This window comes from Denticeps clupeoides, chromosome 12, assembly GCF_900700375.1.
Source record: "Denticeps clupeoides chromosome 12, fDenClu1.1, whole genome shotgun sequence".
Taxonomy (NCBI): Eukaryota; Metazoa; Chordata; class Actinopteri; order Clupeiformes; family Denticipitidae; genus Denticeps; species Denticeps clupeoides.
In genome coordinates, this window is record NC_041718.1 from 9719460 (window position 1) to 9734770 (window position 15311).

Consider the following 15311-nt stretch of genomic DNA (forward strand, 5'->3'; position numbering starts at 1 on the left):
GTGTGGCCCCTTCTATTTTAGTTGGAGGGCTGAAGGGGTTGCATAAGTCCCCTATTTCCTGACATCTTGTGCAAGTTTTACAGGGAATGGCTTGAAACGTGAAACACAAGATGGCACTGTGGCATTTCAGCTTTCACTGCAGTGGTCCCTGATACAGCCAAAGAGTGTGTTTTTTCCCCCACACAAAAAAAAATATTATAAATGTGTCTGATATAATATAATTGATATTATATATGAATCAATAAAGAATGAACTGTTATGATTTATGAAATTACGACTTGGAACTGGGTTCATCTTGTAACTGTCAGAACTCCTGTTCAAAAGGCCAGATTTACAGATTTAATGTATTTACACAATTTTCAGTATGATCCTAAATTGTATGTGTCAGAGCTGCAACAGAAACAATTGTTGAAATCGCACTTCACACCCAGTATGTTACCACACGGTGTCAGTGTGGTACTGAGAGGACAGATCTAAACATTAACTCACCCCACAAACTATAATTTAGCTGAGATTAGGGGGTTTCTTTGGAGCAATTACCTTAATAACAGGAATGCAATATATCTCATTTCAGCATTTTGAGTATTTACCATCTAGGGTGGCATGGGCTTTTAAAAAAGGTCTGTTACTTTGAACACACTTTACCTTTTATTTTTTCTCTCTTCACATGCAGATTTGCTATAACTTTATAACTTTTCAACCTGGCATTTCATCAGTTTTAAAAACCAAGACCTTTCAGCAAGTAATTAGAACACTTTACCTATACATTCAGTACTCACAAGTCAATGGTAGCTCATTAATCAAAGGCCTTTATTTTAAATTGCAACAAGCCCTTTAAATGTCACAATGAAATTAAATTATGTATTCATGAAGACCATTATTATTAACACCTAATCAAAATACCAGTATGCTCTTGAATGAATGAAACAAAAGATAAAGCAAAAAAAGGCTTAATAATCTTCATATAAGGCACAGAAAAAGCCCGTTCTGTTTTTGGCACGTTTCACGGTTGAGCAGTGGGGGCAGCAGGCATGCGACAACATGCCATTCTGCAAATGAACCTCAGTTCTGCAGTAATTTGTGCTTTGTTGAGTAATGGATTGTGCGTTATGTGCACAGGACCTCCTCCTAACACGTGTGTCACATGTGACGATGAGGGAGGCCAAGAGCTCAAGCAAATATGTACAGTACAAGCATGTGTCATTGTGGCCTCTTTCATCTCTGTGAAACATAACCGAAGGTTTCCTATGTGGATGTCTGTCTGCCCAACGGCATTTAAAGTACAAACATAACATAACTCTTAAAAAAAAATTATGTAATTTTACCATAATCATAAAACAGAACAGTCTTTGGAAACTGCAGTTCAGTTCAGTATGAGTGTCTGTATCTAGCACATTACGTCAAAGTTCCTCACCACCCGCGTGTTTCAACTTGTCGCTCACTTCAGGCACTTCAGAGTGAGTGACAAGGACTTCGGCTAGCACCAGAGGAACAACTGTGTAAACAAGTGTCAACACAATGGACACATGACTTCAGCCACACTGTCTGGCTTCACTCGGTTAGTGGCACTGTCACACAAAGTCGACAGTCGACATTTCCACAGATAGCTATCAACCGCTGGCAACGTTCTCTGTCACTCTTCCTGAATGTTTGTAACCTATAACATCACCCTATCTGCTATTTATTTTTTTCGGTAATGTCTCTTCTCCCTATTTAGGAGTTCTTACTTTTCAACTTCTTGTTTGAAAATTGCCAGGGAGATATTGCCAAAATCCTAAATCCTAAACCTAAGTAGTTTTAACACCCAGAGTCTTGTGATACTTGTGACATCACCAGGTCAGTTTTTCTCACTTCTGCAAGTGATTTTTGTTGCATATAATCTCTATTTTGAGTCAGATATGTTAATTCTCAGAATCAGCGAGAGGAAGAATGTACACTGAAATACTGAAAAGTGAATTCCTATCAGATGCTCCATATCTCCTGGTTTCATCTCCTGGAAAAGAATTAATCTAATGTTGCGATATGTCTGGGTTTGTTCCATTTTCATGTTCAGCACCTTAAGATAAGATAAGTTAAGATAAGATAAGACCTTTGTTAGTCCCACAAGTGGCAGAAAGTGGATAGAACAAAGGTAAGAGCAGCAAAAAATAAATATGTATATGTATTTATCTACACAATATACAATTGGTATCTACGCATGTACAATGGGTACACCTGTACAATGTGTAAGTACCATGGTGTATTTGATGTGTGTGTTTGTGTGCCAGTGTGTGTTTTATTGTCTGTGTGTGTGTGTGTGTGTGTGTGTATGGTCAGCTGTGAGGTCTTTGTTGTAGAGTCTGACAGCAGTTGGAAGAAAAGACCTTCTGAACCTCTCCTTCCCACATCGTGGGTGCAGTAGCCTGCCACTGAAGGAGCTGCTCAGTGCTGTCAGGGTCTCCTGCATGGGGTGGGAGATGTTGTCCAACATGGATGACAGCTTAGCCACCATTCTCCTGTCACTCACCACCTCCACTGGGTCCCGAGGGCATCCTAGAACAGAGCTGGCCTTCCGGATCAGCCTGTTCATTCTCTTCCTGTCCCCAGAAGAGATGCTGTTGCCCCAGCACACTACACCGTAAAAGATGGCTGATGCCACTACAGAGTCATAAAAAGTCTTCAGGAGTGGCCCCTGTACTCCAAAAGTCCTGAGCCTCCGCAGCAGGTACAGCCTGCTCTGCCCTTTTTATAGAGTGCATTTGTGTTGTGAGCCCAGTCCAGTTTGTTGTTCAGATGAACCCCAAGGTACCTGTAGCTCTCCACAGCCTCAATGTCAATACCCTGGATGCAGTGGAGGATGTTTGTGCCTGTGGAAGTCTACCACCAGCTCCTTGGTTTTTCCTGTGTTGATCTGGAGGTGGTTCTGCTGGCACCAGTCCACAGAGCCCTGTGTCAGTTCTGTCAGGCCAACTATTGCAGAGTCATCAGAGATCTTCTGCAGGAAGCAGTTGGTGGAGATGTAGGAGAAGTCTGCAGATGGTGAAGAAGAACGGCACCAGAACCGTTCCCTGCGGGGCCCCCATACTGCCTGACACACAGTTCTCACATACTGTGGTCTGTTAGTAAGGTAGTCCAGGAAGTAAGGCAAATCATTTAAATCAAATAATGTGTCTATAAGTCTAATTTGTATTTTTCTGGAGAGTGACTGTTTATCAGAGGTCTGATATTTTAACCCTTTATCAGAGCCTCATTAATTTTTCACCCATTCTGGGTAGGTGCAACCTGTGGAACTAACATATATTTTGCCACAATGTTCACCGGCAGACCACAACATGCATCATAGTATACTTTTAAACCAATATTAAATGCAATTAAAACGTATTCTCCAAAAGAAACCTACCTTTAGTAAAAAAAAATCAACAGCTGAAACACAAGTGTAACTTGTGTTTCAGCAGCTGTTGGCAAATTTATACTGAACAAGGGAAATGACCATACAAAACTTCCAAATAGCAAAAAAACAACTATTTTATTTTCTAATGCGTGCAACAATTTTGAGTCATGGTTGTATTTGCTTGATGTCTTAAGAAGACAGAGGTCTGGGTTCAGGTTATTCAATGTTTCCACCGTTTCACCACCACCACCGCCAACTTGAGCCACTAATCAAAGAACGTATTATGCAACAATTTATGGAGTGCACAATGGTTTCTGATCAGTACATGTGCACATGACAGCTGAAATTAAAATGATTCGGTTTAGCTTCAGGTGATCTCATCCCGCGCTGTCGACCACAATTTCCTGTTTTTATCTGTCAGGAAAGTGGGTGAAGAAGGTCTGCTTCTTTCTGCTGTTCACCTCCTTCAAGGCTTGATGTGTTGCGTGTTCAGATATGCCCTTTCACATGCTTTTTTTTATAAAGTAGTTAGCTGAGCAGTTGCGGGCTTCCTGTCAGTCTGTGGAGACTCTAAAAGACTTTTAACATCAAGTGACCACTTAGTGGATGTTCTTAACTGCATTTAGTAGCAGATGCATTGCATTTATGACTTTACTCTAACATTCAGTCAATAATTACATTTCAGTGGGACTTTTATTCTATTTATTCTATCACTTCTATCTAACTATAAAACTCCGGTTTTAGTGGCTTTTGCAGCCATGAAACTCACTTAAGTGTTGGTGATAAAAGAGAAAGTTCTACTAATTATTGCCCTGTGGAACACAAAGAATCCCAATGTGCCATATTACACAACCTGGATCCTACTAACAATGCCACTATTCATAAACTTTCTTTCATAGACAGATTGATTGCTCCAAGCTAAAAGTAACATATAATCATCCAAATTGTCTGCTCATGCAGTGCTGGGGAGTGATGGGAATTTCCTGTAAAACAAAAGAAAAAAAAGGATGCACTGGTTGCTATGACACCTTCATTTATTAATGAGTTGTCAATATACAAAATGCATGAGACACTATTACATTCATGCATGTTATTGTAAAATTGCATTTTCAACATATTTATCTCCCAAGTCATCTAAAACCCTGTTTCACTTGTGAACCACTGGTGCATAGGTTCGTGTTATATACAGAATGGGTTAGAATAGTGTATGTCTGTGTGCTATACTGCTTATATTCATTTACAATATTCAAGCACTTCAGTAGGGGTTTAATGTGAATGAAATTAAATATAAATATAATCATTGTGGCTGTGAGTATTAATATAAATACTGTTCTGCTGTCAGACTATGCACAGCACAGCTGACAACTACAATAAAGAGTACGGACCACAATGCATTGTCTCCTGGTGAAAGGCAGAAAGGCGCTTGAAGTAGACCGTGCTCACTGAGCTGCTGTCGCTGGATTAAAGGCCCAGGAATAAGCCCATGAATGCAGATCCAGCCTGAGCAGTGATTGGATGTGTAGCTCCATTGTGCAAAAACAAAGAGATATACTGACCAGCCTGCAGATGAGATATAACACTGTTTTTATACAGTAACAACTGAGCCTTGAGAAACATAATCAGTCAAAACGAGCCTTTCATTTCTTTGTCGCTGACATCACTGCATGAAGAAACTACAAATATATCGATCGCTATGTGGACATGCAGGAAATGTGCCCTTGCTAAGATGTGTTCTGTCTATCAATGCAGTGACAAATTAAAACAGAATCTTCATTCTCTTCAGTGTCTTACTCCATGTGGGAAAAAAAGTCTATTGAAGTCTAACTGAGCTTTATCTTTAGACTTACTTTCAGTTCCAGTATGCCGTGTATGCTTGCTGTAAAATTCAAGCTCTGGCTCTCCAGGCTGACCACCATCTCTAAAGAGCTGGCGAGGATTAGAGAAGAAATATTTGTTAAAATTGGCTATTTGGTCTGAAATCATCACATTTAGGCAGTAAACAACAAACTGAACTCTATTAAAAGATTTGTATTTTTATACAATAATCTGAAGATAGATCAACTGAATCTTCATCGGATCCATTTTCTGAAAATAATTGTCTTATATTTTAATTCTTAAGATCCAAAAGGTGCCACACATGGTTGTGCCTGTTTTCCACTCTATAGCCTGAAAAAGAAACACCCATGTGGTTTCTTTAAAAAATAATGTATTTTAACACATTAAATATTTATAAAACAATCACATCAATTAATATGTTCGTTTCGACAATCCTATATAAAATGTTTGAATGTAATAACATGCCAAGATCAACAATGATTAATTATTTCATTTATAAGTAACCATACACACTTATAAATGTCAACCATATTTAATATAATATCTAACTTGCTGTAAATTAGATTAAAACCAGTGCAGCGCCAGACATTACAATGCCACATAGTGAGGATGTCTTACTTTTGTCTGTCACACAGGGACTCAATGCAGATCAGAAGTCGTACATGATCCCTTGATCGTTGTTGACCTCGGTCTCTTTTAACTTCAACATGATCTGTTTTTAGAGGGAGAAAAAGGTCAGGTCAAAAAGTTCAATGTTTATCATTATCATACAAAGTGACACTTTTAAGCAATAATATTAAAAGCTAGAGATATATTTTGTTATAAAAATCTAACAAAACACTAATATTCAGGACTTCTAAAACTCATTTTGCACATTCAAATGTAGTCAAGATCTTGTGTGTGTGTGTCTTTGAAACTTTGTGTGCATACGTGTGCATGTGCATTTTTTTTATCTCTCTGCCAGGATGTGTTTTGTTATGCTGCAATAAACACATTGAAACTGAAATCATGAGATCTGACAACATATGGTAATTATCTTTCTGAAAACTCCATGTTTACAATTTTAGCATGAATAAAAATGACTTTTTCTACAAAAATAAGTAGGAAAAAATGACACCCAGGATCCTGTTTCAATATTACATTTAATAAAGCATTCTCGAAAAATTGAACAAACAACATACTGTTCTGTTCGAGTATTGTTTGCAGCTTTTTAATTGGATGGATGAAAATGTTGCTGACATTTGTTAATATATGGACTGTACAAAAAGACTGCAGACAGCAGTCCACAAAAGGATGGCACTTGAAAACAGACCCCAACTTATGTGGATGTTGGTGGAAAATTGATAGATGCCAGTCACAGGTGCTGTGAAGCGACCAGTGGAGGGGTTCAGTCCTGTTCCTCTCACAAAGGCTCCTTTGGCTGCCGTCTGCTGTCACAGTCACATGGGGAAAAAAGTGTGGGAGATCTAATTAAGTGACATCACATACCAATAACCCAGTTACATGGCCATGATGTTCTATTTAAAGTTTCTAAAATAGGGCACACCTTGAGACTGTGTATTTCTATAAAAATATATGTATATTCATCAGAAAAATCTGGACTACATATCATTAAATTACATTAATACTGACCAAGAACATCAGCTTTGATTTGCATCTTTCTTTTTCAAACCAATGAGCACATTTAAATTGTATTTCCTTTATTTATTTCCACATGCTACCATGCTACACCCCAGACATAAACATTTCTCACAAAAGGAGATTCATTTTTTTTTTTTTTTTTTTTATCGAATGGCCCAACTTAGGTTTGGCAAAACAGAACTTCTGTATATGGCAATATACCCTTGTGCTTTCCTCTCTATAAAGCAGACCACAAATTCAGCAAAACACCTCAGGATATGAGAGCTTGTTACACCACCTCTTGGTCACACTCACACTCTGACAAACATCTGTGACCCAGTTAAATTGAGCCTTTGCACAACAATCACTGAGAGGAAATCAGTAGGAAATTGGTAGACTTACGCTTTCAAAGCTCTTCATCTCTTTCATGCTTTTCCTGCCCAAAATTAATGGAGTTCTGAGTCTGCAATGAAATGCTGCCACAAATCTCGGCACTGTGGTCATATCTCCAAGGGCCAAGAGGGCAGAGGATGGTGTAGAGTTGGTCAGTCTGTTGAGGGTCGCCTCCCGTCTCTGTGTGGCATCTGTTATACATGTTACATAGCAGCAATTACAGAGCCAGTCATCCTGGAGTAACACAGGATTAAGTGTCTTGCTTAGGGAAATCACGACACTAAGAGGGGGCTTCTAAATGAATGACTTGGAGGTTGGACTGTTATACACTTTAATTTCAGATAAAATATTTACATTTACAGTATTTATCAGATGCCCTTATCCAGAGCGACTTACAATCAGTAGTTACAGGGACAGACCCCCTGGAGCAAGTGTCAAGCGGTAGTAAGAGGATTTGAACCTGGGTCTTCACATTTACATTTACATTTACGGCATTTGGCAGACGCCCTTATCCAGAGCGACTTACAACGTGCTTTCAAGTGCTTTCAGGTTCATAGGCGAGTGTGTTACCCACTAGGCTACTACCACCCTTAAAAAACAGTGACCAGAACCATGAGACTGGAGTTTCCTTCCGCTACTAAACTCTCACTCTGCAACAACATCCAACCTTGAGCCATTTGTCTAAATTCCTGGAGGAGGAGCTCATGCGTCACTTCTGCCCCTGGTGCTCCCGGGGGGCCATGTGGCCCTGGTGGTCCTTGCGGCCCAGGTGGTCCTGACTGCACATTGAATAGCAAACAGTAGATTATCAACAAATCATGCACGGCAAACGTATGGATTGCTTATGGATCTGTTTCAGTTTACTAACCAAAACTCTCTTTTTTCCCCGACATTTCCTGAGTACATTCTCATTTGGTCGATTGACAAAATCCCGCCAAGAGCCGTGAGGATCAACTGTATGGATCTCCTGCATGGATAAAAAGGATTCCACAGCTTAGCAGTAATATTTTGATATGAGAAATAATTTTGTACCTACACGCCAGTGCATTGTTAAATTGTATTGCATTACAGTACCGCAACCTCTTCAGCAGGTTTTTTTTTTTTTTTTTTTCAACCTGTTTGTTAAAAAAAAGTTGATGATGTGTAGTTTTCTTTGTGCATTCATTCAAGTGAAACTATTGACTCTGGATGTCAATGAATGTGACCATGATTGTTTTTTTGTGTGCATAGTGCGAGCTGTCTAGAGCTCCACAGTCCTTGAGTGTTAGAGCACAATTAAATGTTAGATAAATAACATGAGCTCACATAAGCCTGCTTGTTCTTGGCAGGAGATTTTCATGAACACTTGGCGAATTGTTAGAACATGCTGTCATAATTAGACGATTAATGCAATACCCCTTAGCATTTTTGAAAAGAGAGCCTTGTAAGAAGTGTTGAACAGCACCATTGTATTAAAATGTTTAATTATGAGGATTGCATATATTAGACTGGGGCAGTGGTGGCCTAGCGTTTAAGGAAGCGCCTCCGTAATCAGAAGGTTGCCGGTTCGAATGCCGTTCTGCCAAGGTGCCACTGAGGTGCCACTGAGCAAAAGTACTGTCCCCACACACTGCTCCCCGGGCGCCTGTCATGGCTACCCACTTCTCACCAAGGGTGACGGTTAAAAGCAGAGGACACATTTCGTTGTGACACCGTGTGCTGTGCTGCCATGTTTCACAATGACAATCACTTTTCTTTCTTTCTTTCTAGACCAAGGTTCCTGAGGTCTAAAAAACATTTAGCCACTTCTTTATGCCTGCATTAGATCTCACCAAAAAAAACAAAACAGACAAGATATTACAGATTATGGTTCAGTACAAAGCCACAGATCTGCCAATTGAAGCAAAACAACAATGGTTTGCATAGGCAGGCAAGTTGTTCCCTGCTGCTCAGAGGTTTCAAAACCACGTGATCAAACTGCAAATAAGAGAAGCCCATGAGTGAGTCTCATCCGAGTCAACTTTTTTAAAGCCTCTGACATAATTATTCACAAGCGGGGAAGTGTAATTGATGATAGTACATCACAGTGGCTATATAATATATGCAGTATCATGGTAACAGTGATGACAGTGAATCAGACAGTTGTGGCATCTGTGTTATGCAATATGGCAAACCCAGACTGCGCAAATTACATCTCCAAATTACCAAAGGTCTCTAAACTGGTACTTGCAAGACATAAGCAAAAGCATGTGAAAACATGTCAATGGTGTACCCCAACTTCACAGTCCTAAAAAGTGCCAAAATGGCTGCAGGGTTCCTTAAATGTATTTTGCATCTTGCATACTGTTTTGGGTGGTTACAGCAAGTTTAAAGACATTTCCTGTTGCTATGTTTGCTTAAGTAGAGTGTTGCCATGTGTGTTGAGTATTGCTGTTGCGTGTTGATCATTGCTGCACATGCCAATCCTATTCTGCTGTTATTCATTTCTGTTTGAAGCTGTTGCAATCTTTGTTACAGTCTTTATTAACTTTTTTTTAGAGAGAAACTGTGTTATTGGTTTGTTTTGCCCTGTTTCCTATGTGCTGACATGACAGCTCTGTATCATTTACCTACTTTTCTCCAGCTTTTTCGACCAGTGCTTGTGTTCTCATACCAGCCACACACACTGAATAACACATGTAGGCACATGTAGAAAGTCGCAGTGCCTGTTCTCTGTGTGCTGGATTTCTATTTCACTACATGTGCACACACACACACACACACACACACACCTACACATGTAGCCTGCCACCCACAGCACGTTATTTTTGTAGTGGAAACAGACGTACCAGTCCAGGCATCAAGATGTTTGCTTTTGGCCTTGCAGGATTGGAAAGGGTATGTGTGTGTGTGTGTGTGTGTGTGTGTGTGTTAGTGTGTGTGTGTGTGTGTGTGTGTGTGTGTGTGAGCATGCAGCATGCACGTTTAGATGGATGTTGGGTGTTTTAACTAGAAGTGAGTCCAGTTTCCCAAAGTCTATTTTGTGACATTGTGTTTGACTGGCCTTAGCCCAAAATCCTCCCTGCTGAGTATTTCTAATGGTCCTGTGGGGATTTTACACCTCACCCACAAACTGGTTTATTCATCTGACAAATATGATTAAGATCATTTTTATAATGGACCTCCAAGAAATGCAAAATCAACTGAAATTTCACCACATTAATTACTGTGATTATATTGGCTGGAACAAATCAATCACAAAAAAGTCTTACAGATGATATAGTGTCCCGTCTTGCCTTTCAGACATGATCAAACAGAATTTGTCCAGAATCCTACCTTTCTGCTGCCTTTCTCCTCAGTTTTAGAGAGCGTCCGGTTATGCAGCTCCGTGAACTGAGTCTTGGCATCCTTATGCCTCCTTTTCCCCTGGACCACCTCATCCTCCATCAGGAGGCACTGCACACCCAGGACTGATCCCCCCAGGGTAGCCAGCAGTACCAGCAGCCAGGTCCTCATACCTGAATTCAAAGCCCAAATGGATCCGACAACTCCTCCAGACAGGCTGGAAAGGAACCTGCAGTTGTTGGTTGCAGCAGCTGACTTGAAGTGATGAAAGATGCCTGGGAGTCTTCTGGCACTCTTTCTACGTTCCTTGTCTCTCTCATGCTGAAGTGGGAGAGGCGGTGGAAGAGGATTTTAAAGAGAGTTGAAGCTCATTAGCAAATGTCAACCAAGAGCGATGTATTTGGGGGGATAAGGAACACTGGCAGTCCTGTGTCTCTGCCTTTTCTGAGGGTGGGGTTGGTTTCTTGGTTATCTTTTGATTCTGATATTTTAAAGCAAAAGTGTCTTGAAAGTCAAATTCATTCTCTATGCTGAGATATTACACACTTACTTCATACAGCAATAAAATACTATTACCACAATGTTAATCTTAAACTTGTTATTGTCACTGTTAATGTCATCTTCAAAAAAAGGACTCTGGAGACTGAAATTAAATAATATAATCATTTAACATCTTTTTATGAGAAATTGTGCATTTTGCCACATACTGTCAATCAACATATAACTGTCTGAATCCTGTCATTGGAAAATATATTATACGGACGTGCTTGTTCAGCTGTTCGGGGCATGAGTTCACACCAAAGTCAAACAGGCTGACTGGCACACGGGACTACAGCAATAAATCATCAAAAGTGGCCAGGAGGGGGTTTTCGACTCTCCACAACAGAAATTCTATGATCTGAATCTTAAAAGGTCAAAAGGTGGATGGTAACTGATGCCAGATCTCTGATGGCACAAAAGGGAGCTATAAGTGAATGTCACAGTTAAGCTGCACTGAAAGCAAGAAACCATGGAACACCTGAAGGTAATACCTCCATCTGCTGGAGCTTCCCTGAGTTTAAGAGAAATCTGAAGTAGTTTTGTGCCCCTGCGTATAACCACCCATATCCTGTGATATGAACATAAAGTTTTTTTTTAACCCTACTCTGCAAAGGGTGACACACCAATGCTGTCACCCTTTGCCAGGAAACCACTTGTTTATTTCATGAGTGCAAACAGATCCCAGAATGGCAAAAGGAAACCACAAAATAAACTGAAAATATCCTATATACACTGATAAACTATTTAGACATAATCTTTTTTGTTTTATATATAAAAAACAAATGTGTGTGTGTGTGTGTGTGTGTGTGTGTGTGTGTGTGTGTGTATATACACATACTACTATATATATATTATATATATAATGACTTTAACTTTATAAAATAATGTGTGTGTGTGTGTGTGTGTGTGTATACACACATTATTAGTTGTTACATTAATACATATTAGATATAAATGAAATTAGTTATTAGATATATCATATGTCTCGTGTTTTTTTTATATGAATGCACATCCTAATTTTGAACTGTCTTAAATGCTGATGAAAATGTTGACAGAAGACAAAGACTGAGAGTGAGCGAGAGAGAGAGTGAGAGAGAGAAAGAGAGAGAGAAAAGAGAAGCCTGCAGTTTGTGGTTTGAAACATTTGCTGTTTATCGTTTTTTTTTATTTTATGCCAGTCTGCCAGTCCACACAGCGCTGGCAGTTTCGAGATGGAGGGCAGCAACTTGGCTTTCGATTATGACTATTATAACATTTCAGATTTGAACAACTCATTTTATCACGACATATTACAGGAGGATGAGATTCCAACAAATCGCACCCTATCCATCCTCTACTTTATAATCTTCTTCACTGGATTCTCTGGAAACATCTTTGTCATCCTTGTCATGTGCAACAGGCGTAAGAAGAGTGCGCGGCTGGTGGATACGTTCGTGGTGAACTTGGCAGTGGCCGACCTTGTGTTTGTGTTGACTCTGCCTCTGTGGGCAGTCTCCACTGGGAACAACCACAGGTGGGACTTTGGAGATGCCCTCTGCAGGATCAGCAGCTACATCATCTCCGTCAACCGCTTCTCCAACATCTTCTTCCTGACCTGCATGAGCATGGACCGCTACCTGGCCATAGTGCGGCTACTGGACTCCCAGTTCCTCCGGACCTCCAGGTGCGTTCAGATCACCTGCTTGTTGGTCTGGCTGGTGTCTCTTGTTTTGGGGGTTCCAGCGCTGATTTTCCGCTCTGTGGATGGTGACTCCATGTGCGTGGACAACATGAACTCTCCCTTCTTCCAGAACTACACTGTGTTCATCATACTGGTGAGCTTTGTGCTCCCTATGCCTGTCATAATGTTCTGTTATGGCTCCATTGTCAGCAGCATGCACCGACATTGCACCACCACCATCGGCAACACACGCACCCAAGCCCGCCACCGCCACTCCCTTAAGATAGTCTTCAGCATCATCACTGCCTTCCTTGTATCTTGGCTGCCTTTCAACTTGTTCAAGACCATCCAGGTGATCACTAAGATGTCTAAGAGCAACCAAATTATGGACTTTCTTGAGCCAGGACTCGTCATGTCCTCCTGCCTTGCCTTTTTGAACAGCTGCATGAACCCAGTCATCTACGTGCTGCTGGACAAGCACTTCAGAAAGCGTGCAGCGTACCTGTGCATAATGTGCCTGGGCCAGAGCAAGGAGTTCGAGGGCTACAACACCAGCACCTCCCTCTCCTCTAAGAACATGGAAAACCATAATGGCTCCACTGGCACCCGAGGTCGCCTGCTGTCCCTTAAATAGACAACTTGACATTTCCAATGTCCCACAGTTCATGCTTATATGTGAAAAAAATCGACACATTCAATTTTATGGGTTTTTTTTCGTTGTATTTAGCATTTTTTTTTATTTTAACAATATAACAACACTTTTTTTGTTGTTTATTTTCTAGAACACGTTACACACATTATTCCGGTATTTAGTCCCATTTATTGATTTTGTATATATTGTTTATAACATTTTATTTTATGAAAGCTGCAGATAATAAATGCTGGGTTTGACCTTCATTTTTAATGTTTCGTTATTTGTCACAAAAAGAAATACATTCTTAACAGAAAGCATAGTCGTTTGAATCCAAATTAGTTAGTGTCATTCACATGTACACCCTGAGTAAAATTAAATTAATGGTAAATATTCTACTGCTTTTGTTGTATAGATTATTTCCTGTTTTTTGTACACTGAATAATTTCAAGTACTAAAGATAAACATCACTGGAATATGTGCATAGGGTAAAGGTTAGCAATAAAATAAAAAGTAAAAGGAGACTAATGTGTATTTTACCCCAAAATTCCAGATTGCGCACCTACCTCGGATCAGACGTGCTGCCGTGTTATCAGATCTGACTTTCGGCTGCAGCTATATTGAGCAGGTGTACAGATCCTCATCTAGCCAGGAATTACATGAAGTAAACACAGCATTCTCTCAATGCACTTGAAAACGAGTTCCCATGAGAAGTTTGTAGGCAGTTACCTGACCCGAGAGTTCAATGGTTCACTCGTACACACTTGGTTCTTCAGTAAATTTCAGGAATGAGTAAGACCAATTGTGGGGGTGTGAAGAGATCAGCACCTTGTGGCTCTTCTAGATTCATATTTTGGGGGTGTCTGTTGTTCAGCAAAAAGGGAAAAATGGAAAAATGCCATACTAGTTCATAAACAATTGTATACATTTTCAGTAATTATACATTTGAAACAGTCCGTCATCTTTTTTGGGTAAAGCTGACATCAATTTAAAATTGCTACTGAGATTTCAGTACACTGATTTCACTAACCCTTTCGCAAACAGATAATAAAAAAAGCATGGTTTTATTTTATAGGTTTGACCAAAACCTATCTTCTTTTCAAATTTTGCTGCTAAATGAAGCTGCTTGTTAGCCCTCAATGTTGCCGAAATCTCGCCATGGAAGATGATTCTCACGCACCTTCTCTCCAGCCATGTACTGCCTGCACTGCTCCCCGTCTCTACATGTACCCCCAAGCGCCAGTGTACCACTTCCTGCAGCCCCTAAGGTCTCCCAACTGCACCAGCACCAAGAGACATGTCCACGAATGCACCCTCTGGTCATCATGACACTCTGCTAGAAGGAGTGTGTTTGCACTTACTTTTTAAAATAAAAACATGGACAAATCAACCAGTGACAAGGCTGGAATCTTCACAGTGTCATGAGGACAGGCTCTTAGACACATACAATCTTAAATAATGTGGCATCTGTGAAGCAGTCTGAGGTTGCGACCTCAGCCACTTTAATTTGCGCACACACTTCAGTGTCTGTTCTCAGTTTCTGTTGGTGGTGAGTGAGAACGTGGCAGTGAGAATAGTGGGCAGGAGACTTTCCCATGCATGTGTGTGCGCACTATCTGAACCCGTGTTCACACTCAGAGCAACCGTAGAACCTCAGACCATCCAAAATGACTCATTCCATAAGCACAAAATGAATGAACAAAGTCCCCGTCTTTGTTCTTCATGAGGGCACATGCAGGTCAAATCCAAATCCAGAATGAAAGTAACTGACAGTTGTGAAATTCTCAATCCAAATGAATGTATGTATAACAAAAAACATTATTTTGCAGCTTTCTTTGCCTTGTTGACCATAAACCGAACCACAATCCCTTTGTTTGACACAGAAATGTGTCATGGAACGAAGGACGCAAAAGCACAGACTCACAAACAGCGGAAATTAATAAACTTAAATAGGATAT

At 40.2% G+C, this 15311-nt stretch overlaps 2 protein-coding genes across 5 annotated transcripts; one reads left to right on the forward strand and one right to left on the reverse strand.

Moving 5' to 3' along the window:
- Positions 1–3523: 3523 nt before the first annotated feature.
- LOC114801380 (adipolin-like) lies at positions 3524–10942 on the reverse strand. 4 transcript variants are annotated; one of them, XR_003751496.1, is made up of 9 exons: positions 10514–10941; positions 8088–8186; positions 7887–7998; positions 7229–7410; positions 6519–6636; positions 5825–5918; positions 5218–5296; positions 4756–4930; positions 3524–4353 (listed from the first exon to the last, which is right to left on the reverse strand). XR_003751496.1 is itself a non-coding variant. In XM_028999568.1 (9 exons), the coding sequence occupies exons 1-8, from the start codon at positions 10691–10693 to the stop codon at positions 4832–4834; spliced, it is 963 nt and encodes a 320-aa protein (XP_028855401.1). In that variant the 5' UTR covers positions 10694–10942; the 3' UTR covers positions 3524–4353; positions 4814–4831. The 4 variants fall into 4 exon arrangements, 3 of the variants coding, with proteins under 3 accessions (XP_028855401.1, XP_028855402.1, XP_028855400.1); XM_028999568.1 differs by having other exon boundaries at positions 4814–4930; positions 10514–10942; XM_028999569.1 differs by lacking the exon at positions 3524–4353 and having other exon boundaries at positions 4387–4930; positions 6519–6633; positions 10514–10942.
- A 1307-nt stretch (positions 10943–12249) lies between these two features.
- Positions 12250–13608, forward strand: gpr25 (G protein-coupled receptor 25). The gene has a single exon (XM_028999565.1). The coding sequence runs from the start codon at positions 12274–12276 to the stop codon at positions 13354–13356; it is 1083 nt and encodes a 360-aa protein (XP_028855398.1). The 5' UTR covers positions 12250–12273; the 3' UTR covers positions 13357–13608.
- Positions 13609–15311: the final 1703 nt, after the last annotated feature.